This window comes from Mobula hypostoma, chromosome 2 (assembly GCF_963921235.1).
Source record: "Mobula hypostoma chromosome 2, sMobHyp1.1, whole genome shotgun sequence".
Taxonomy (NCBI): Eukaryota; Metazoa; Chordata; class Chondrichthyes; order Myliobatiformes; family Myliobatidae; genus Mobula; species Mobula hypostoma.
Window position 1 is genome coordinate 104,817,058 of NC_086098.1, and position 25,405 is coordinate 104,842,462.

The window sequence follows — 25,405 nt, forward strand, 5'->3', positions numbered from 1 at the left end:
CCAAATTAGGCCTCATCAATGTCTTGTATGACGTCAGCATAACATCACATCTCCTGTACTCAATACTTTGATTTATGAATATGCCAAAAACTTTCTGAACGACCCTTCTACCTGTGCTGCCACTTTCAATGAATTATGGACCTGTATTCCCAGATTTCTTTGTTCTACAGCTCTACCATTCACTGTGTAAGACCCACCCTGGTTGATCCTACCAAAGTCCAACACCCCGCACTTGTCTGCATTAAATTCCATCTGCTGCCATTTTTTGACCCCATTTTTCCAGCTGGTCCAGATCTCGCTGCAATATAGTCTTGATAGTCTTCCTCGCTGTCCACTGCACCCTGTTCTTGGTGTCATCTGCAAATTTGATGCAGTTTACCATGTTATCATCCAGATTATTGATATACAGTAGAAGACAAACAACAACGGACACCTCCTCTCTGAAATCCTTATGTGGTCCATGAAGTTGATGCTGCTTTGCATCACTTCTATAGACTCTTTGGCCATCTCCTGAGTAAATACAGATGCAAAAAATTCTATTTAAGATCTCTCCCAGCACTTTTTAACTCCACACACGGTTAACCATTCTGATCTATCAGAGGACAAATTTTGTCCCTTGTAATCCTTTTGCTCTTACCATATCTGTAAATCCCTTGGGATTCTCCTTCATCTTGTCTGCTAGGGCAACCTCATGCCTTCTTTAAGCCCTCCTGGTTTCTTTTAAGTGTTCTCTTGTATTGCTTGTACTCCATAAGTACCTCATTTGTTCTTACCTGCCTATACCTGCAATGCACCTCCTTTTAGTTCTCAACCAGGGCCTCAATATCTCTTGAAAACCAAGGTTCCCTAAACCTGTTATCTTTACCGTTTATTCTGACAGGCACATATTCTACAAGCTTTGTACTCCCTGAGTTTCACTTTTGAAGGCCTCCCATTTACCAAGTACACCTTTGTCAGAAATTACGATTCTTTCTTAATAATTAGCAGCGTAACTTAAATAATTAACTTTGAAAATAGTAATTTTATTTTTAATGAAGACTATTTTAGAAGTCATTTTCAAGCAAACCATGCATCTTGGTATAAGTTTGAAGAGCACAGTGACACATAATGGTGCATTAGAGAGTGCTGCTGCCACACAGCTGCAGCAACTTGAATCTGTTCCTGACCTTGGGTACTGTCTGGTGAAGTGCATATGTTGTCTCAGTGACTGTGTGTGTTTTCTCTTAGTGCCGCACATCCCAAAGAAATGCTGATTGGTAGTTTAATTGCCTACTTTAAATTCCCCATAGCTTGAGTCGGGGTGGGGTGGCAGAGGCAGTGATTGGAGAATCAAAGTGAAGTTGATAAACATGAGTGAGAGAGTACGATAAGTGGCTGGAATGGGATTAGTCTGAGAGCTGGCATAGGCCTTCGGGCAAAAGGCCTCAATCTCTATGTGCTTAGATTGATCAAACCATCCACTTAAACTGAGAGTGAAGGTTGATTGATCTAAGTGCCAGGCCAATTTGGAAAGATCAGGTACGGGCTGAAACAGGGTCCAGGCAAGGAGCATATCACTGTGATAGTGCCCGGGTTCTAGTGCGAGGAACAACCAGATATTTGGATGATTTAACCGTGGATCCAGATGGATTGAAAAGACAGGGTGTTGGGATAAGAGGTGAGGGTCAGGCCAGTTCCACTCACTGTTCCGTGATATTTACGCGGCCCTGCGCTGAACTGTGGCTGATGCTGTGGACTGTTCGAGCTGCTGCGGGCTTCATGTCTATAGACTCATTTTTGCTCTGAATGCCATTTGCTTTCTTTTATTGTTTGCACGATGTGTTTTTTTGCTCTTTGCACACTGGGAGTTTGATGCAACACACATCAAAGTTGCTGCTGAACGCAGCAGGCCAGGCAGCATCTCTAGGAAGAGGCACAGTCAACGTTTCAGGCCGAGACCCTTCGTCAGGACTAACTGAAGGAAGAGCTAGTAAGAGATTTGAAAGTGGGAGGGGGAGGGGGAGGAAAAAAAGGATAGGAGAAGACAGGATGGGGAGGGATGGAGCCAAGAGCTGGACAGGTGATTGGCAAAAGTTATATGAGAGGATCATGGGACAGGAGGCCCAGGGAGAAGGAAAAGGGGGAGGGGGGGAAAAACCCAGAGGATGGGCAAGGGATATAGTCAGAGGGACAGAGGGAGAAAAAGGAGAGAGAGAGAGAAAGAATGTGTGTATATAAATAAATAATGGATGGGGTACGAGGGGGAGGTGGGGCATTAGCGGAAGTTAGAGGAGTCAATGTTCATGCCATCAGGTTGGAGGCTACCCAGACGGAATATAAGGTGTTGTTCCTCCAACCTGAGTGTGGATTGATCTTTACAGTAGAGGAGGCCGTAGATAGACATATCAGAATGGGAATGGGATGTGGAATTAAAATGTGTGGCCACTGGGAGATCCTGCTTTCTCTGGCGGACAGAGCGTAGGTGTTCAGCAAAACGATCTCCCAGTCTGCGTCGGGTCTCACCAGTATATAGAAGGCCACATCGGGAGCACCGGACGCAGTATATCACCCCAGCCGACTCACAGGTGAAGTGATGCCTCACCTGGAAGGACTGTCTGGGGCCCTGAATGGTGGTAAGGGAGGAAGTGTGAGGGCATGTGTAGCACTTGTTCCGCTTACAAGGATAAGTGCCTACGCTCTGTCCGCCAGAGAAAGCAAGATCTTCCAGTGGCCACACATTTTAATTCCACATCCCATTCCCATTCTGATATGTCTATCCACGGCCTCCTCTACTGTAAAGATGAAGCCATACTCAGGTTGGAGGAACAACACCTTATATTCCGTCTGGGTAGCCTCCAACCTGATGGCATGAACATTGACTTCTCTAACTTCCGCTAATGCCCCACCTCCCCCTCGTACCCCATCCGTTATTAATTTATATACACACATTCTTTCTCTCACTCTCCTTTTTCTCCCTCTGTCCCTCTAACTATACCCCTTGCCCATTCTCTGGGTTTCCCCCCTCCCCCTTTTCCTTCTCCCTATGCCTCCTGTCCCATGATCCTCTCGTATCCCTTTTGCCAATCACCTGTCCAGCTCTTGGCTCCATCCCTCCCCCTCCTGTCTTCTCCTATCATTTTGGATCTCCCCCTCTCCCTCCCACTTTCAAATCTCTTACTAGCTCTTCCTTCAGTTAGTCCTGACGAAGGGTCTCGGCCCGAAACGTCGACTGTACCTCTTCCTAGAGATGCTGCCTGGCCTGCTGTGTTCACCAGCAACTTTGATGTGTGTTGCTTGAATTTCCAGCATCTGCAGAATTCCTGTTGTTTACGTGGGAGTTTGATGGTCTTCTTTTTCTTTTCTGGGTTTTTCTGGTTTTCTTGTTTTTTGGCTGCCTGTTTGGAGATGAAAATATATACATATTTTGATAGTAAATGTACATTGAACTTTGAAGTATATATGAGAAATAATCCCATCTACCTTTTGCTATTCTTCCTTTCTTCTCAAATGCAATGGTCTATTAAAAATGTTGAACTATAGGTACTCTTGCATTGCTCCAGCATTTTGTGTGTGTACTTACGCTTTTTCGGTTTGATTCTAGGATTATGATGCTTTCTTCGAATCGAAGGAAAATAATACGGTTGCCACATTTTTTGGTTTGAAACCAAAATCTACATCACAGGTAAATATATCCTTTAATCTAAAGTTAATTCACTTTATTTTTATCCTTGCCTTTTGTAAGGGTTTGGTATGGATCAGGGGTCCCCAACCTTTTTTGCACTGCGGACCAGTTTAATATTAACAATATTCTTGAGGACCGGCCAACTGGGGGCGAGGGTGTAGGGTTGCCAACGGACAAGAGTAGCAGTCAAATACGTTGTGTTTACCCCGAGAAAGACTACCATGACCATGAAGCCTTGCGCGGGCACCAGTGCGCATGCGTGTACATGCCGATTTTTTTTCCTACAAATCGTTTTTGGCAATTCTGTTGGGGTAGGGGTGTTAATCATGACCGGAATATAGGTGATAAGTGGCTAATACATTGAATTTCGTTTCTAAAAGGGTTTATCTAATGAATTTATTATTAAACACACAATGCATGTTTTCCTCGCATGAATATAGTGATAAGTCAGTTATCAGGGGAGGACAGGGGAGCTTCAAGTAAGTGTTGAACGAACTTCCAGTAGAAGTGGTAGAGGCAGGTTCGATATTATCATTTAAGGAAAAATTGGATAGGTATACAGACAGGAAAGGAATGGAGGGTTATGGGCTAAGTGCAGGTCGGTGGGACTAGGTGAGAGTAGCGTTCTGCACGGACTAGAAGGGCCGAGATCGCCTGTTTCCATGCTGTAATCGTTATATGGTTATATAAGTCAATAGCATCATAACATTTTAAGTAACATTTGGATATTAAACACACAGCACATATTTTCCCCGCATGAACATATAAAATCATTGCAACACACCAATATCACTGAATCAGTGGGAGCCCTGGGCTGAATACTTGTTTTCCTGCAACAAGACGGTGCCATCGAGGGGTGATGGGAGACAGCGATACTCGAAGGGGGTTCCTTATGTCCAGTCTATTCCACAATTTAATTTTTGTTGCGTTCATCGCAGAGACACGTTGGAAATGGAAGCAACGTTTTCAGTGCTTTCATGGCTATCTCAGGATACTTAGCCTTGACTTTGATCCGGAATGCCGGCAGAGATGTTATGTCAAACATACTTTCCTGCCCGCCGTCATTTGCAAGCTCGAGGAGTTGATCTCCTTCCCGCGCTGACATGGATGACACATGGGTAATGACCTCACATGCGTTCAAGCTCAACAGTGCACGTGACAGAGAATGAGGAAAGGTGCAGCTGACTCATATCGCCAAATCATATCATTTCCTCGCGGCCCGGTAGCACATGCTTTGCGGCCCGGTGGTTGGGGACCGCTGGTATAGATATAGCATCATGGTGAAGCATCTTTCTAATGTAGTTAGTTCTGCTCTGGATCAAGTGGCAAAGCACTGTCAACTACTGTACTTAAAAGAGGATTCAACAAGTATTTAAAGGAAGAGCATTATGTGACTATGGGTAAGGAGTAGGAGAGTTGGATTAGCGAGTTAGCTCTGGAATGGCTATTGTGCTTCTGATGACATCCATTGTGTGTTATGCTTCTGTACTTGGTCCTTTTCCACATAAGCAATCACTGGACAGTTATGTAAATTGGGACACTTAAGAATGATCTGGGACAAAATAGATTTGTATTTGAGAAAGTATGGGCAACTGAAAATAGTTAAAAACTTATTAAAGAGAAATTGTGCTAGGCAACATGTGAAATCTTGAAACCAATGGAAAAGGTTGATGAGTGTAGATGAACTCTGAAAACCAATTCAGTCTTCCTGACAATAGATTTATGAGCCGCTGGAAGGATACTCTCAATGTTGGTGTAAAATTTGGCTAATGGCCTAAGAACAGAGTGGTACTGAGTTGTAACTTTTCAAATAGGAAGAAAGAGTCGCATGGTTTCCCAGTGATCAATAGTGGGACCACTATTCTTGATAAACATTGATAACCTGGACTTCATATAGAGATATGATTTCAATGCTTCTAGATAAGAAACACGAATGAATTAAACAACAGGGAAGATAGACTGGTGAATTAGGTAGAAACATGGAACTTAACATTGAATCCGATTATTATCATTGACATATGTCCTAAAATTTGTTGTTTTGTGCAGCAGTACAGTGCAAGACATAAACATTGCTATAAATCTCATAAATAAATAAAGTTGTGAAATTGGAATGGCAAGGTAGAGTTCATGGATCATTCAGATGACAGCGGGGAAGAACCTGTTCCTAAAACATTGAGTGTGGGTCTTCAGGTTCCTGTATTGTTCATTCTCATAGAATGAGAGGAGATAATATGTAGTAAGTGGTATTATTTTACAGTTTTAACGACACGGTTTTGGTACCAAGAGACCAGGAATATGGGATGGGGGTGGTGGCACTGTGGTGCAGGGAGGTGTGCATCTTTCCGCAAGTATTCAGCGGTATTAGGGTAGGTAGAGAACACTATTTAAAAAGTACAAAGCCTTGGGAGCTATGCTGAATTGCAGAAGTGAGGTAAGAGTGATTGTTTTGATATTAAGGTAGTATTTGACTGTTAAAATAACCTTAATAAAACCTGAAATCAAGCTTTGAAGTCATATCATACCTTGTACAGAGGGAAGTGGCTATGTCTGTTGAAGACCATCATTGTCAGTCCCAAGATGTTACTGCAAAACTTCCCTGGTGTACTGTCCTGGGGCCCAGACATTTTCAGCTACTGCATCTGACATTCTTTCTATCGTAAGGTCAAGAGGGGAGGTTATTTCATTGCAAACTGAATCAAATATGGGTCAATGTCTCAGCAAATACTTGGATGCAGCAAGGTCTAAACTACATTCAATTATCAGCTGATAAACAGTACGTTACTCTCTGCTAACCTGCCAAGCAATGGCCATGTCCAGCAAGAGAGTTTAACAACCTTCCCCATGGCATTCAATGATGTACCATCACTTAATCCCACTCCTTCAATAGCCTTGTGATCACCATCAACCAGAACTGCAACTGGACCAGCTATACCACGGCTGCAAGATCTGGTCAGAGGCCTCGGGTTCTGCACCCAATGACTTACCCTGTGAAATCCCAAGGCCTTTCCACTATCTTCAAGTCATAAGTCAAGAGAGTGGTAGAATAATTTCCATTTGCCTGGATGAGTGCAGCACCTTCAGCAATCAAAATGCTCCACTAAATGCAGGAAAAAAAACAGCTTGCCTGATTCATACCACATCCAAATACCCTAAATGTTAGTTTTCTCCACCAGTGTTTATGGTGTGTATCATCTACAAAATATGTACTGCAGTTATACAGCTTGGCTACCCTGACAGCACTTCTCAATTCAAGTTTAATTGCCAATCAACCATGCATGAATACCACCAAATGAAACGGTGTTGCACTGGGACAAAGGTGCAAAACACGGTACCAACAGTCATACACAGCACATGTAAGATAGTAAGCTCTCATGAGATATCAGCAAAATACCATCACACAAAAGTCACTCAAGCTCATGACCTCTATAACATTGGGCATTAGGCACCATCTGCAATCTCTCTCCAAATTGCACTCCATCCTGCTTTGAGAATGCATGTATATTGCTGGTCCTTCACTGTCTCTTGATTTCAATCTTGTAACTTTCAAACCAACAGTGCTGAGTGTTATTTCACTAGAAAGGTTAAGAAGCAAGCTCACCACAATTGTTACAAGGCCAGTAATGAATGGGAAATATATGCTGGCCTTGCCAGCAAGACCCATATCCTGAAAATCTGTTAAACAAAATAGTTCAAGGGAAAATAATTACAGGAGTTATGAGAAGGAAATTGCGGGGGGGGGAGTGTAAAATGGGACTAATGTGATGGCTGTACCATAGCAATGATAGTCTGGAGGGCTAGCAGCTTATAAAGGTTGGCTTTATTTGTCACATGTACATCAAAACATTGAAATATAGATTGAAATGTGTTTGTGTTGAATCAAGTCGGTGAGGAATGTGCTGGGGGCAACCTGCAAGTGTTGCAACTCTTCCAGACCTAACATTGCATGCCCACAACCTCCTATTGCTGAGCCTAACCATATGTCTTTTCAATGTGGGAGGAAATGGGAGCACCTGTAGGAAACCCATGTGGCCGTAGCAGAACGTACAAACTCCTTACAGACAGCGGTGGGAATCGAGCCCTGATCAGTGATTGCTGGTGCTGTAAAGCATTGCACTAACCATTACGCTAACATACTGCCCAATGGAAGGAATAATTATTTTATGCTGAGTAACATACACCAAATCCTGAAGGAGCTCAGCAGGTCATGCAACATCTTGGGAGAGGATTAAACAATCGACATTTTGTGCCGAGACCCTTTATCTTCTGTAATTTTATATTTCATTATTGACTTTGTGTTATTTATATCTTCCCTCTTCACTATGATTTAATGAATATAGATAAATTATTTAATGAAGATTTCTAAATGTAGCTATTTTCTAAGGTATGAGGCCCTCTGTTGGTTGAGGTCAACCATGAAGGTTGCATCCCAGCTGTCTATGTTGTCGCTGTCAGTCAATACACAAGCCATTAAAGTATGAAATGGAGAGCAAGCTGTTGCCAGTGCAGCAGGCTCCCCCTCTCCACGCAGCAGATGAATCCAAAGGAATAGCAATGAGTGATATAGTTTGCTATAAGTGGCATCACAGTAGTTACCAGTGTTAAACAATGTAGGTCTGTGTTAGGAACTCCAGTTCGAGGTATTTCCTCGGGGTTTACTCCTAAAGCCTTCTCTGTGAATGGATATAGCCGCAAGGTAGGGGGAGGTTTCAAATCAGAGTTTTCCTTCTCCTAGATGAGCTTTCAGCCATGGGTGATGAGCCCCACTTTCTAAAGTAAGTTCAAATAAATAACATTTACCATAAATTCAATACATCATCCCCTCAAAACTAATCAATAAGCTCTAAGAACTTGACCCCAATACCTCCTCATGCAATTGGATCCTGGATTTCCTCACTTGCAGGCACAGGTGAGTTCCAATTGGCAACAACATTTCCTCCACAATCTCTAGCAACACAGGTGCACCACAAGGCTTAACCCCCACTCTACTCACCTTACACTTATGACTATGAAGCTGAGCACAGTTCCAATACCGTATTTAAGTTTGGCTGAATTAAAGGTGTGATGAATTAGCATATAGGAGGGAAATTGAAAATCTGACTGAGTGGTGCCATAACAGCAATCTCTCACTCAATGTCAATAAGACCAAGGAGCTGATTGTTGACTTCAGGAGGATGAAACCGGAGGTCCATGAGTTAGTCCTCATTGGGGGATCAGAGGTAGGTAACGTCAGCAACTTTAAATTCCTCAGTATTATCATTTCAGAGGATCTGTCCTGGGCCTGTCACGTAAGTGTAATTACAAAGAAAGCATAGCAGTGCCTGTTTTTCTTTAGGAGTTTATGAAGATTCGACAAGACATCTAAAACTTTGACAAACTTTTATAGGTGTATAGTATAGAGTATATTGACTGGCTGCATCACAGCCTGGTATGAAAACACCAATGCCTTCGGACAGAAGGTGCAACAAAAAGGAGTGGCTATGCTGAAGCCCTCTTCTCCATGGGTAAAGTCCTCCTCTTCATTGAGCATATCTACGCGGAGCGATGTTGCAGAAGAGTAGCATCCATCAAGGAATCCTACCACCCTGATCATGCTCTCTTCCCACTGCTGCCATCAGGAAGAATATAAGGGGATAACTTCACTCAGCTTCACTAGTGCTGTCATTGAACTATTCCTACAACCTATGTACTCACTTTTAAGGACCTTTCATCTCATGTTCTCAATGTTTATTGCTATTTATTTATTAATATGATTTTTTCTTTCTTTTTGTATTTGCACAGTTTGTCTTTTGCACAGTGGTTGTTTGTCCATCCTGTTAGTGCGATCTTCCATTGATTCTGTTGTGTTTCTTGGATTTAAGGTTTCAAAGGTACATTTAATGTCAGAGAAATGTATATAATATACATCCTAAAATGCTTTTTCTTCGCAACCATCCACGAAAACAGAGAAGTACCGCAAAGAATGAATAGAACCCTAAAGTCCCCACAAGCTTCCATCATTCCCGCGCATAAGTGGCAGCAAGCATTGATTCCCCTCTCCCCCCACCAGCCAAAAAAAAGCATCAGCACCCACCACCGAGCACTTGAGCGTGAGCAGAGCAACAGCAAAGATGCAGACTTGCAGTACTCCAAAGACTACTTGTTCATGAGGTATTCCACATGCCACAGGCTCTTTTTCTCTCTCTCACGAATGAGGTATCTCTGTTTCACAGCGAGAGGGGAGACATAACAAACAACTCGCTGGTTTACGATGTTAAAAGTCCATTGTGTTGCTTTTTTTCAAGTTCTGTGCCCAAAGATCTCGGGTCTCTGGGCAGACAGCCTTAGATCTTCCATCTCCCACGACACACCAATCTCCTGCCCAGACACTGACCCGCCTCCAGAGCCATGAGATCTTGGCCCTCCGAAGGCGAGCTGAGCTCTTAGGCAGAGCCCTTGACATGCTGAATAACGGCCAGTCGTGTAACCCCGAGAGTGGGTTCCATTCCTGCAAAGAACTGTAGTCAGTGTGTAACTCTTCAAAAGAACCCTGGAAGGGAAAAACAGAGATATTAAAGATGGAAGAGCTGTTTCTGAAGATGCAATCAAAGGAGTTGCCGTTAGGCGCCTTTAATCTTCCTAAGCTGCTGCTCCTAATTTACTGTGTATGCCTACAAGAAAGCAAATCTCTGGGTTGTATATGGTAACATAAATGTACTTGGATAATCAAGTTACTTCGAAGAGCTCCTCTCTGACACATTGTGGCTCAGTTTTGATGATTAAAAATGATGATTAAAGATATTAGTCGGGATTGCAGGAATATATTGAAAGCTCCTTGGATAATTGTGCTTTGAAACTCACTGTATAATAGCAATGAAATACTAATATTTTTGAATAATACAAAAGGTAAATGCTATTTATTTGAGGAGGAATTGGCGATGCGTGGAGGACGGGTGAGAGGCAGCAAAGGTATAAATGCTGCTGCAAATTGGTGACCGGAGAATGACCAATGAGTCAAATTGAGCCTCTGTTTGCACTGAAAGGAGCAGCATCTGGTTTATACCTAGGATGGATAAGGTTTTTATCTTCCCTTTATGGTCATCTCTGAGTTTTGCAGCTTTCCCTCACTCAACCCCTCTCAGGCTCAAACAAAGCCCTTTGTCTGCACCTCAACAGGTTAGCCTCTGCTTCATTCTTCCTTCACTCGAACATCATGTTGGGATGAATTAAGTGTAATTGGGTGACAGGAATTAATGAGTGTGTGCAAGAAAATAGATTATGGAAAATGCATAAGGAATGGGACTGATGCAATTGTGCGGAAAGCTGAGATAGGATCGATAGTCTGAAGTCTTCTAGGTTGTAAAGTATGAGATGTATTCTATCACTAACCATTTCAGGGGGAAACTGGACACTAAATTTAGTTTGTCTAGCATTGATGTTAAAATGGTAGAAGGTTCAGCATCAAACAATAGAACTCATTTCCTTGTAAATATTAGCTATGTATTGGTTGGGAACTTTAAACAATACATGCACAGCAACATTTAGGTTTTTTCTTTCTCCTTTCTGTATTATGGCCTGCAAATGAGATGTGTTTTCCTGTATTGATTTTGCTTTGGGGATGATGCAGTGTTCATCCAAGTTAAGTGTTCATGTCACAGTTTGGCCTCCGTGATCACTAGAGGCTTCTCATGTCACCTTCCAGTATTTTTCCTGATAACTGATGTCAGGCTATAAAGCAGAGTAAATAAATTCCATTCTCCAGCTTTCAAACTAATGGAAGTATCCCCGATTTTATTGATTTAATGATGTGGACAGAGGGCCCATGGAGCATGTTATTTGAATTATTTATCCAATCTTGTCTGAATACTAACTTGACCTAGTGTTGTCACAAATTTGAGCTCTCCTAATCTATTTTAGGGAGACTGATTATGCATTGTAATATTAATGATGATGTTCAGTGCAGAGCAACCATAATTTTCAGCATAAGTATCCTTTCTGGCATAGAGGCAGATGCAAAACAGTCATTTAGCAGTTCAACCACTATCTGTTTTCTTTTAGGATCCATATTTTTTGCACTGAGATGAAGAATGTCTTCACTCAGCTTGTCTAAACACTCTGCCTTGGAAAGGTGTGAATGCTCAGTCCTTGAGTGTAGTCAAAGCTCAGACTAAATTGTTTACTTTGGAATGCTAGGGGGATTGAGGTAAACAAAAAACAGCAATCTAGATTTCATGAATTTCATGATTTTGTCATAGATCCTTTGACACTGACAGATCTTCAGGTTCTCCAAACTGCTGGCTCATCATGTAAGTGCCTGTATTTGAAATAAATGTAAATGCACAAAGTAAGAGGTAGTAAGAATCTATCAGGCTTACTCAGAATCGCCAAAGACCCAGCAGAATTTAAGGCTGAATCCAGTTCAATCCAGTCCTCTTGGGCAGAGACGCCACCTATTGGCTGATTAAAATACATGAGAAATGAGTATTACTTAGATCAGCAACATTGTGATTATCCAGCACCTTTGGGACTTTTGGTACCAGATTAGCAACTTTTCCAAACTATTGGATGTCAATCCTATTTATACTCAAACACACATTTATGGCCATAATGCAATAAGTTATAGGAGGAGAATTTGGCCATTTGGCCCATCGAGTTCCCTCTGCCTTTTCATTATGTGTGATTCATTTCCCAATCAGCCCCTCTCCTGCCTTCACCCCATAACCCTTCATGCCCTGACTAATCAAGAATCTATCAACTTCTGCCATAAATAAACCCAGTGACTTGGCCACCACAGCCACCTGTGGCAAGAAATTCCACAGATTCACCACCTGCTGGCTGAAGAAATTCCTTCTCATTTTCATTCTAAGTGGACGCCCCTCTATTCTGAGGCTGTGCCCTTTGGTCCTAGACTCCTCACCATAGGAAATATCCCTTCCACGTCTGCACTATTGAGGTCTTTCAATATTTGATAGATTTCAGTGAGGTTAAATTCTTCTGAATTCCAGGGAGATGCAAATAAAAAAGCCACTGTATTGTTCCTGTTTTCTAGTCCAGTGACAAATGCAGTACTGTGCAAAAGCTATATAAAACTTTTGCACAGTACTATACAGTATTTATAAAATGATTCAAATGAAGTTTATGTTGGTAGTCCATAGTAGTGAAACACCCACATATAATTGGTATGTGAAAAATGTGATATTGCCTGCTTGGGCAAGTTTTTAAAATCAACAATATGTACACTCTAGACTTGGGCAATGCACATGGAATAAAAATTTAGAAAGGCTTCCCTGCTAAACTTCCTGTTTTGCTCTGGTCTATGAAATGCATTTTGTAATACAACTAGTAATAAAGTAGCTCCATTTTGTAACAGTGATCACCAAGAAAACAAATATAAAAGAAGGTACTGTACCAGTAAGTGCTGTAGTTTATTAAATTACTGTACATTAGATCAGTTAACAGATGCTTTCTCTCTGCAGTCTTTTGCTTAAGGCTGCAGGGAAATGTATGTTGTGTCTGGTCACCTGGGCAGACGAGTGGTAAATGGAATTTAAGCAAGACTGGTGAGATGATCCATTTGGGGAGGTGCAACGGGGCAAGTAGGGCATCAGGACCTGGGAATGTAGATCCAGAGATCTGTAATTGTTGGAGGCAGGTCTTTAAAATGACAGAATGTTGTTCTTCATTGGAGGAAACACAGAATATAATGAATGGTGCGTGGAATTATGCTAGAATGTAATACTAGTTTGATTAGAATCCAAGTACCACATACCTTTCCAGTCAACACATTACAGGAAAGATTAGATGAGATGACAGAAGTGACTTAAGGGTACTGCCAGGAGACTAGAGACATAGCTAGAAGGAGAAAAATATTAGGCAGGGGAGTTTCCTTTCAACAGAGGTTGCTTAAAGGAAAACTTAATTATAAGTGTATAAAGTTGAGGTGACTAAAGTAAAGGGAAGGAATATTTCCCTTAGCAGATCGTTGAAAAACATGAGTAATAGATTTAAGATATTTGGTGGAGGAATTAAATGGAAAGGAAAAGAAAAAAAATGAATTTATCCAGAGGGTGGTAGGGATCTGGAGCTCACTCCTCATGAGGGCAGATAATTGTATCACATCACATTTAATATTTGAATGTGCATTTGAAGATACATGACCTGGTGGTGGAGAGTGGGATTACACAAACTCTTTTTCAGCTTGTACAGAGGCCTCCTGTACTATGTGATACTGTGTACTTAATCTGTTCTGTTTTCTTCATAGGATTCTGAACCATAGTTCCTTGAAGACCCACCTGTACCCTGAATGGTTTGCCTTGTGTAGAGCTGCCTCTCAGCTTGGCTATTCTTTATTGGAACACTTCAGCACAATAAATGCCTTGTGTTATGTCATTGACTATTGCTCTATATCCCAGCTGATCGCAATAAAACCTCTTTGCTGTAATGGCTTTTAGAAGAAAAGAATCATAGGTCATGTCAACTCTACACGAAACAGTCAAGTTTGTGACAACACTGGATGGCTCCTGTTTGCTGCTTGCCGTCTTGCCTTAGTGAGTGAATTTAGGTTCATCTGAGCAGTGTTGTATCGGTGTTCTACCTTCGCCAACACCATAATTGCCCCTCGAAAAATGAAAGGGGCAAACCACGGGTTAATGTCAATAGTGCAACGTTTAAATAAGGACATCTCCTCTCTATGGCATGCATATAGCCATTAGTGGTGATTAACAGAAGAATAGGAAGATTTTTGTAGATGAATATCTACTGAAAGGGATCAACTTGGTAAAACACTGGCTGCTGGAGGAACTCAGCTGGGCTATTCATTATCGGAACACTTCAGCACTTCAGTGTTATGTTGTCAATTGTGGAGGCAAGCAGGTAGTTGACATTTTGGGTCATTAGACCCAATGTAGGGTGTAGACCCAAAAATGTCAACTATCACTTTGCATCCACAGATGCTGCCTGACTCACTGAGTTCCTCCAGCAGTTTGTTCCTTTTTTTCCTGAAGAGATCTGGTGTTTTATGTCTCTTTATGAAACTACATCATACAAAAGGCTGAAGAGTTTTGAGGAACTGCTGCTGTAATTTCAAACTCTACTGTGCAGAAAGCATGCTGAGATCATTACTGGAGCAATGCCATCATTATAATGCTAGCAAAGGCACAATACTATATCACATGACCTGGCAGGGATGTATTAAAGGCTTTTTGTTTTTGCTGAGATATCTATTTGCCAAACATTTCTTACTGTGTTTTTGTATGTACTTTCCAACAGGTCCGTATCATTAGCTATTAATAGTTCTCCCCAGAAGTTTTGTCAACAGCAAGTCATATTTAATACAGCTAAAGGAGTATGATACATCTTGCAGAGGCAGGCCCATTAACTTAGTAATTACTTATTTCTGTCTCTGGCTATGTGACATCATGAGGAACAGTTTAAAAGTCTCATTGTCAAACAATGTCCTTCACCAAATATATTTTTACAGCATCATAAAGGTTGAATCCTCAAGGACCACATCAGTCATTTCATCTGGTGAATGGGAAACAACACAATGGGCAAAATCTAAAATGGATTAAAATGATTCTACCTAGTCATGAATCTGTATTTACTAACCAAAAAAGTAGTAATGTTTGCAAGAGAATCTAATGTCTGATTGGCTTATCAAATCTGAATTAAATAAACATGAAGCTGGTAGAAACAGGGTGAGACCATGGATAAGTTGTATTCTAAGGATTATTTTGTCAACATATAACAAATCCTATATCTGCTTGCTGTGTTCAGTGGGTTTTGGAGCTTAGAGTTAATTGTGTTTTACTTGGTGTAACATATGAGTTTAGGTTTTCTCCCAACTTATTAGTTGGAAACCAAAGCTATTGTCTTCCATTCCAGCCATGAACACTATTGCCTTGCAATTCCCCCTTCCCTATCAAAAACAAAAAAGATTACTCTCAGCTTCAGTGTCATATATGATTGCCAAATGGGACTTGGGTCAAATACAGTACAGGTCTTGAACACTACTTATTCTTACCTGAACTTCCCCATCCTCAGTTTAGCCAAGGCTGAAAGCCTTGCCCCTCTGTTCTTTTAGTCTGTCAATTGCACTGTTGAATATTTATGACTAAGCATCCACTGTTCTCAAAATAGAGAATACAAAATATTTGCAGCCCTTTGTTAGAAAATAGGTATTTTTTCTTTCATCTCATTCCTTATCCAGAGACCAGGCTTCCAGTTTCAGACTCTTCATTCAGGGAAAACATACTTTAGACTTCTAGCCAATTGCCCACTAATGCTTCAGTGAAAGCACCTTATGTATTTCTAAACCCAGTGAATACTAATCTATTCATTGTCTTTTCACTGGGTAAACCAATCTACATTACAAGGTAGCATGCCCTTTCTTTGCTATGGAGACTAGAGCAGTGCTGCAGATGTACGGGCACAGCAAGATTCCCTTTCTCTTCTACTCGAAACACCAACCCACATCCAATAAAAGCCAATATACCATTTGTCTCCTTAATTGCTGCCTGGCCAAAAATGTGTAGATTCATTTGTACCTCACAATTTATTCACTTCTGTCCTTTAAAAAAAAATCCCATTTTCCATTCTTCCAACCAGAGGGAATAATGAAATGCTTCTTCACCTAATGCTCTATTTGCCACCTTACTAAATCACTTAAACTGCCATTATCTTTAAAGTCTTTGGATCTGTATCACTAAGTAAAGGTAAATTGTTTCAACAATTAAAGAAAACAATAGCTAACTTTATTTCCATAAGTTTTTAAATATCTCCAGCTGTATTGTAATGGTTGCCAATTTGTGGCCGAAACTAGATTGCAAAGTCACTCAGCTACGTAAAATATGATCAAAAGTACCAGACAAGTTGATACACTTGACCTTCTGGCCAAAACTGTGTGTAAAAAATAAATAAATAAATTCCACATATGGTTATAATCATTTCACAAGATTTCAGAATCAGACATTTTGACAACAATCTAGTTAATATTATATAGGTAGTTGTACCAAATATCAACATGCTGCATGCATCTGGGTGCACCCATGTCTTGTTCATCTTGTAACCCATTATTCACTACTCCTCAAGCACACGTTCTTGACTGGTTCTGGTAGACAAGGTGTGATGGATCGAAAAATGCCTGTCGTGTTTCTTTTCAAATCAAATAGTCTTTTATACTTTAAATGTGTACGTTTGAACTTTGCTGTAAACATGAGCATCATCTCGATGAGTTACTAGAGGTGCATCTTTATTTTAATGGTCATCTGGACTAGGTCACATTAATTCTTTTGTTGCATATACCGCATGTGCTATTTGTGTTTTACACACGAGTCTGTGCTGTTTGAATACTGATAAAACCTGAAGAATGCCTGTGTATGATGCACATGACTTGCCACAAAGTTTAGTCAAATAGCCTAACTCTCTTTGGTAAAGAGATAGTAGATTATTCGGATGTCATGACATTCATTTGATTCTGTGGTGGTTGGGATGCAGCTCCCTTCTTGACAACTGGACAACCAATACAAAATCTCAGCAGCAAAGGTGCTGTAGATTTCAAATGCCATTTGGTAGAGATATGATTTTCTAGCCAAATTCTGTGCTATCAATGTGAAAATTGCAATGTAACTGGAAATTTCATTTCTGAGGAGCATTGCTGCCTCATGTCTTGATCGTGATCTCTGGCTATACCTGTATGAAGATTTTTTTTTTAATTTCCCAGTGACCACATGGCTTTCGGCTGAGTGCTTCTATTTCCCCTGGTGTCTCAAAGGCACGTAGGTAGATTAATTGGTAATTAAATCAGCCCCAGTGTAGGTAAGTGGAATGAGGGAATTGGTGAGTCATGAGCAGATTCTGGTTGTAAGGAGACTAAGTGGAGACATGGGGCTGATTGATATGCTTTGAGAAGTGCCATTGACCCATGGATTAAATGGCCTCCTCAGTTTGAGGAATTTTAAAAATTTGTATTGCAGTCTGGTTAAATTTTTCTCACAGATTTTTCAGTTAAAGCTACATTAATAAAAAAAATGAGAGCTATTTTTAAAACAACGCTCGCAGATGCTTAGAATAATCATTTGATCAATATGACTGGGTAAACTTGACTTTATACAATACTGAGAAACAATGGCTGTAATCAAGACCTGCTTAAAGCAGACTGCTTAGTCAAAAAGACATTTTAAAAGTGTAATGAAAACAAAATGATCTCCACTGAGTGGGGAGCATGGGCACATGACTATTCAGCTGCTTAAAGTGATTACAGGTTCTGAAGAGAACTGCTGCACACATTGGAATTAAAATTTGCTGAGTAAGCAAATGAAGAAATACTCAGGCTATTTATTATTTAAACTACTAGCCAAACAGATCATGAGCTTCTGTCATTACTCATAGATTTTACCTTTCTGAAATGTATAGTCCGGTGAAATTTTTTTTTTTTTTTTTTTTAGTTCAATAACAGTGGGAAAAAGTGATTTTTTTTTTGCCAAAGGCACATAGTAATGTAATGATTCCCTCCCACCTTAATATTTGTATTTGCTGTAAATTGTTTTCACAATTGCAGTTCATTACTTGAGCATTACAGAGATGAGTGCATTTACAAAATAAATGATTACTTTCTGATTCACTTTAGCTTTTCAACATAGTGTACATATTAAAAGGTACATTGCAGTTTATTTTGCAAGCATTTCTCATGCCTCCACAGACTGAAGAATTCAGTCACCCTCTAGTAAATCAACAGAATTAAAATTATAGAAACAAATTCTGTGTGGAGCAAGATGGTTCATGCACTACTTCAAGTGTGGATGAATTATCTGTGGAATGAAACATCAGTTACGAAAGTGAGGACTGAAACCTGTAATTTGCAGAAGTTTCCCTTTTAGCTTTGAACTTAGCTTTTGAATGATTTTATTCTGATGAAATATGTTCTGAAAATTTATGGCTTTCAGTTTATGCTTAATTAATTTTTCACATTTTGCATCTTTGAGATTGTAATTGTCATAATTTAAAATGTTTGTATATTTGCACATTTCGATATTTATATGAAGCCATTGCACAACTATTGTTTCATGAGATATTGACAGAGAAAAGATTTGGATATTGAATGTATAATCCCAGCTATTTGACCTCTGATTTTTCTGGGAAATATGATGTTGTACAGTACTGAGGGGAAGTTCTCGACTGCCTTGAAATTGGCAGTCACTTGCACTCTGGATTAGGTTTTTTTTTCCCTCCTATATGGTAAATTAGACTGGTTTCCAGCTCTTTGGGATGGTCCAAGAGATGAAAGGACCTCTCCCAGTGCACTTCCAATTGCACTGACGGAACTATTCTAACTGCCCTAACCATGGGGTTGAATAATCACAAACATGAGAAAATCTGCAGATGCTGGAAAGCCAAAGCAACAGGCAAAATGCTGGATGAATTCACCAGCCAGGCAGCATTTATGGAAAAGACTAAACAGTGAACGTTTCCGGCTGAGACCCTTAATCTAGATGCAGGGTCTCGGCCCAAAATGTCGATTGTTTACTCTTTTCCATAGATGCTGCCTGGCCTGCTTAGCTCCTCCAGCATTTTGTGTGTTTTAAGGGACTATTAAATATGGTGTCTAAGTTGAATGTTCATGAATATGTTCATGTTCACTAATTCAGGACCTATTTAAAAGAAACTTGACCACAGGCACCGATGCACTCTTAATAAACTATTAAAAACTTTGAAACTAATGAAATGAAACGAAGGCCATTACTTACCTTTCTCCTATTACCAGACTTCCTCCATTTCATTTCAATGACCTTACTATTCTGGCGGCAGTTTTCCCAGCCCAAGACTCCACCTGCTGAGCACAGGTGTCCAGCAGTTTGCTGGTCTTGCAGAAGATTTGCAACTGAGCTGTGTGTGTTAGGTACACCAACATTAAAGAGCCTAAATTACTTCGATCATGTAGAACATAGAACAGTATAGCGCAGCACAGGCCCTTTGGTCTATGCTGTGCCAATCTTTTGACCTATTTCAATCTCAATCTAATGGATCCCTCTAGTATAGTTCTCCGTTTTTCTTTCATCAAGGTGCCATCTAAGAATCTCTCAAATGTCCCTACTGTACCGATCTCTACTATCACCCCTAGCAGTGTGTTCCATGCATTCACCACTGTTTTACAATTGAAACACCTACCTCTGATATTCCCCAAATCACCTTAAAACTATGCCATCTCCTATTAGCCATTTCTACCCTGGAAAGATGATGCTGGTTGTCTATACTTTCAATACTTCTTATGCACCTCTGTCAATTCTCCTTGCATCCTTTTCCACTCCAACGAGAAAAGCCCTTACTTGCTGAACCTTTCCTCATAAAAGATGCTTTCTAATTCAGGCAGCATACTGATAAATTGTCTGCACCCTCTCTAAAGCTTTCACATCCTTCCTATAATGAGGTAACTGGAACTGAATGCTCCAAGTGTGGTCTCAGTGTTGTTACTGTATTCCATTTAACATACCTTATTACCTTTTGTGTCTTGTATATTCTAACTGATCCTTTCTCAATCCAAAATTACTCAACATAGAAGTTAATTGTCAAACTAAGCGAAGTGTTAGCATTCCTTGTAAACAATGGGTTCCTACTGGATTTTATTCCAGATGGTAAAAAGCTTTTCTTGCTCAGCTCTGCCTCCCACATTCTCACTTCTCCCAATGAGTTGACAAAGGCACTTCCATCCAGAGTATGATGAATCAACTAAGCTTTATTTAACTCTCAGCCCACTAGTACATTGTTGGTTTTATGAGCTTATAATGTTGAGCTTCAAGCCAATTTAATATCTCCTTGTTTTAGAACATTGGATATTATAACAGAGGACACATACCAATATGCAAACCATTTTCTGTTTCATAGTTCTATTGTAAAACAGTACGCTTTAAATGGAGAAATACTCCTTGTATCAACACAGCTTACTGCAATGCTTCCTTGCAACAATGATGCCATTATGATTATTTAATAATGGCTTACAACTTCCTGTGTATTTCCACCCACAGATGCACAATTGGGCACAATTACAAGTTACTTTAGGCAGGAGATAGAAGCACAATAAATCAGTATGTCTGAAACAATTGTATTTTTTTAATTCTCTATTTAATTCCAAAGACTGAATACATCTCTGCCTGTAATAATGGCCAAATTGTAGAGCTTTTTTGCATGTTTGGTGAGTTTCTTGCAGTTATGAGTGTTTAAGGGAAGGCTTTCCATTGTGTGGATTTATGATGTAGTGGAAGTCCATTTTTCTACTGTGTTTGTTAAGACCGAGAGTTGGGGAGTTGTGGAATTGTTTGAATATAGCAGGTGTTAATTCAGAAGAGCACCAATCTTCAGTTCATTACTATAATAAAAGAATTAATCCAATTTCAAATTATGCAGACAGAGCACTGGCTCACAGTAGGAGACTGGCTGCTCAAGAGATCTGGTTTGAAATCTGACAAGTCTATGAGGCCTTCACATCAGCCAAATATAAAGCAACAGATATATTTGTTAGTCTGCATCAAACCAGGCATCAGACACCTTCAGCTAAGCTATTTTGCATATTGTTACAGAGATCAGGGAAGCTTCCTAACTAGCACATCAAACCTGGTTATCAGCATACTTGCCCTGAATATCAATAACTCAGATATTAGTGTACACAACACCAATAGGTGCCTGAGTTCTCAGTCCTCAGACGGCTTTAGATCATCCATGTAAATTACTTTGTCTCAGAAAAAGTGATTAAACAGTCGCTGTGTAACCATTGCAAATTCAATGGAACCATTTGTCAGACACAAAATACTGAAATAAACACTATCATTATTGCTACTGAAATTGTATTGAATCACCTGCTAAAACATGGTGTACTTTGAGATGAGGAGACAGAGAGGGTCTTCAAGGGAATGTCAGCTTGCCTTGTTGAAGAATGACCATTTACAAGAACTAGCTTAAGTCTCTGAGTGACTCAATTCAGCAGTCTGGGTTTCTTTTAATCAGTCCTCACTGTGATGCATGCTAAATTTTCTTTTTCAAAGTTCAAAGTAAATTTATTATCTTTTTCTTTTGAAAACATTTTTCCAGAGCTTCATATGATCACGGGGATTAGGAGCACGATAGATCATTTGCTATTCACTATGATTATGACTTAACATCCACTTTAGTGCTCTGCTCTTTCCTTCTATCTACATAAATATAGAACTTAAAATTTGTTCCCAGGTTGCCAGTTCAAATGGCATTACATTTCAGAAGAAAAGCTTGATGTGCATCTGCATGTATGTTCTGTGTCCAATTCAAGCTTATTTCTACCCTGCTATGTCTATTAAAGTTCAACAGAGGCTAACTTATTTTATACTGAACTCAGTATTTACGTATATTTCTGTTACGTATATTTCTGTTATGCAGATTTCCATTAATTTCCTTCTATTTTATGGTGACTATAAACTTGAGTTTGGCAGGAAATTGTAGGGCAATCCTACGGAGGCTAAACAGGCATGCAAAAAGATAGCGATTTTATTGTTCCACAACAGGAAACTTGCAGTGTAACCTATGCCCTATAACTGATTTAATAAACTAAATTTACGGTTTATCCACAAATTTCCTGTGTTCTTTATGCATTGATGAGTCTGTTCAAATGTGATCTAGCTCAATGATAAGAAAAGGTTTGGTGCTAAGAATTTCACTGCATTATTTCACATTGTTATTGAAGCTCTGGTAACTAGTCCCTGTCATATTTAAACTAGGTTGCTGGAAACATTTTATTCCTGTATTAAATAATAAAATTTATTTTTATTTGTGTCCTACTGATGTTAATGTAGTTTGTTGTTCTAAAGGTTGAATACAAGAGTTTTTACATTGCGTGAGATTTTTTTTCTGATGTCTTCAAATCACGTAAAGTAATTGTGAAACTATTGGCACAGTCCTTGTGTAATGTATACTGTTGAAATAAACATGTATTACTCAGTACAACACTAAGTGTTAAAGTAGCATTACGTCTAGGTCATAGAATCATAGAACATCTAGTCCATGCCAAACAATTATTCTGCCTAGTCTCATTATCCTACACCCAGACCACAGCCCTCCAGACCCCTCCCAACCATGCACTTATCCAAACTTTTCATAAATGCTGAAATCAAAGCTGCATCCACCACTTCCACTATTATTCCACACTCACACCACAGTAAATGGTGTCCTTATTAACAACGCCCATATTCCTTAAATTAAGTTTGCATAAAATGGGTACACTGCTTACCTAACAGAGATAGCAAATGCTTTTCTCATGCAGCCAAAGCTATTATCTTTAGGTATTACTTCAGCAATATGTATGTTCTGTGAAGGTAGGCATTTGTTTTGATATGGTCTCCAAAGTTTTTTGAACTTCTGTGATATAGTTTCTAATAGTGGAGACCTCTTTTGCAAAATTAGACCTCTGCCCTCATCAGACAAAGCGGTAAAGACCTTTGCTTTGTCTGTTCCTATTGTAGACCATCTGCTCTGAAGGTGGAGAAGAGAGAGGGTCTCCATCTCTAATAGTCAGTGTATACAATCATCTAAGAACATTGTGTTTGTTAACAAAAGCCTTGGTTTGAAGAATATGGTTGGAATGGCATGGTGCAATAGCTGACAGCATGAAGTAACTTAAGGGTAACTAGTTCTTGTTACAGCATGTGAACACAAGAAACTGCAGATGCTGGAATCTGGTGCAGTCTCGACCCAGAACATTGCCTGTCCATTTTCCTCCAGCCTGACCTGCTGAGTTCCTCCAGCATCTTGTTAAGTATGTATTGTGAGAAGAGTGGTGCACTTTAGGAGGGAAGACCTGGTCAGCACCTTGATTTAGTATGTGTGTGTTATTTTTTTTAATGTGAGGGGACTTTGAAAATGTTTAATCAACCATTGAACATTTTAAAAGTGCCTAACCAACAGAGGTTGACAAGATTAATTACAAGTTTGTCTTCATAAATTGCCTGCATTTTGAAAGCCTTTAAATTGGAAAAACAAGGGAAGAAAGCTGTTGATGCTGGAATCTGGAACAAAAACAAAAAATGTTGAAAGAGCTCAATCTGTGGAAAGAGAAGCGAATCAACATCTGTAGCCAGGGACTCTTCCTCAGACCTGCAGGAAGAGTGAAGGTTTACAGATGAGGAGGAATGAGGTGCAACACAAAAGACTATATAGAGATTAGGGGATAAAGGACACAAGACATTCTGCAGACACTGGAAATCCAGAGTTACACTTACAAAATACTGGAGGTACTCAGCAAGTCAGGCAGCATCTATGGAGAGGAATAAAGAGCAAATGTTTCCAGCCAAGAACCTTCATCAGGACATGTGTATTGGAATTGATTTTCATTACCATATATACTGAGACAGTTAGAAATTTAATATTTCAGTAATACTTGAATAATTCATGCCAGCATGTTATTTGTGTGCATACACCTCAGTTAAAGTAAAACCAAAGAAACACCTTTATCTCCTGGCTCTTTGTTTTCCTTTCCATTAGTTTTTCTGTTTTAGAGTCACAAAATATAATAGTGGTGACGAGATTTTTATAATGAACTAGAGATGATTACCTACCTGTTGAAGCTTTACTGATATTATGAAAGTAATGCAGGAACATTTAGAATCAAAATCACTGTTGATTGTAGAATGCTTTAGGTTTCATAAGTGGAATCAAAAGGGGGGGGTGGGGGGAGTCCATTTCAGCTGAACTGTAGAGATTGCTTTAGCATTGTCAGTGTAGTGGTGGGCTTAATGATGCACTGAAAGTTCAGTTTCTTTGTGAAATCTTGAAGAAAGCATTCAAAAACAGCTCCTAACTGAAGCACAACTCATGTTTAAAAGAACAGTTGAAATTGCTGTGTTAATGGAAACATTTTATATATAGGCATCCGTTAGTCTCATGAGACCATGGATTTGCACCTTGGAAGGTTTCCAGGGTGCAGGCCTGGACAAGGATGTATGGAAGACCAGCAGTTGCCCATGCTGCAAGTCTCCTCTTGTCCATGCCACCGATGTTGTCCAAGGGAAGGCCATTAAGACCTATACAGCTTGGCACCGGTGTCGTCACAGAGCACTGTGTGGTTAAGTGCCTTGCTCGAGGACACAACACGCTGCTTCAGCCAAGTCTTGAACTAGCAACCTTCAAATCACTAGATGAACGCCTTAACCACTTGGCCATGCGCCAACACAAATAATGGAAACAGCAGAGATACAAATGAGTTGCAGTCAGGAATGAGAGTGAGCGTGAACTAAATTCCAATGCTCAATAGAAACTGGCCTGGCTGAACAAATAGTGCTACATTGTGACAGGGGCTCAGACACACCAGACCAACGTAGGTTTAAAGGCAAAACTTGCAGAAAATGCAACAAAGTAGGACATATACAAAGAGCATATTGGGCAGACAAACGAACAGCACAGGATAGAGAAAAGGATAAAAGTCAAACTACAGTTTCAAAACGAGTACAAATTGCATGCTGTTGAGGAAAAAATCTGATAATGAGAGTGACACAGGGCTAAGTAGCCTTAAGATTTACAATGTGAAAACTAACCAGAAACAATCAATATAGCTTATATCAGAATGAATGGTAAATTAAAATGGAATTGGACACTCACCCAGTCATTCCACAAAATGAGATTGAACAGCCTTTCAAAGATAATGAACTGAAACCTGCAGATATCCAACTAAGAACTTATACTGGAGAAAAGTTACCTCCTGTGGGAATGACATTTGTAACTGAAATACAACAACCAACAAGCCCCATTGTACATGAG

At 40.0% G+C, this 25,405-nt stretch overlaps 1 protein-coding gene across 2 annotated transcripts in view; it reads left to right on the forward strand.

Moving 5' to 3' along the window:
- Window positions 1-22,581, forward strand: part of sh3bgrl2 (SH3 domain binding glutamate-rich protein like 2) — a 96,577-nt gene extending 73,996 nt beyond the window's left edge. Inside the window, exons 3-5 of one of the 2 annotated variants that reach the window (XM_063040333.1) lie at window positions 3,581-3,661; window positions 11,893-11,943; window positions 13,899-22,581. In XM_063040333.1, coding sequence (XP_062896403.1) covers window positions 3,581-3,661; window positions 11,893-11,901 — 90 coding nt within the window. In that variant the 3' untranslated portion in view covers window positions 11,902-11,943; window positions 13,899-22,581. The remainder of the gene's footprint in view (window positions 1-3,580; window positions 3,662-11,892; window positions 11,944-13,898) is intronic. The other variant, XM_063040332.1, reaches the window with a different exon arrangement.
- Window positions 22,582-25,405: the final 2,824 nt, after the last annotated feature.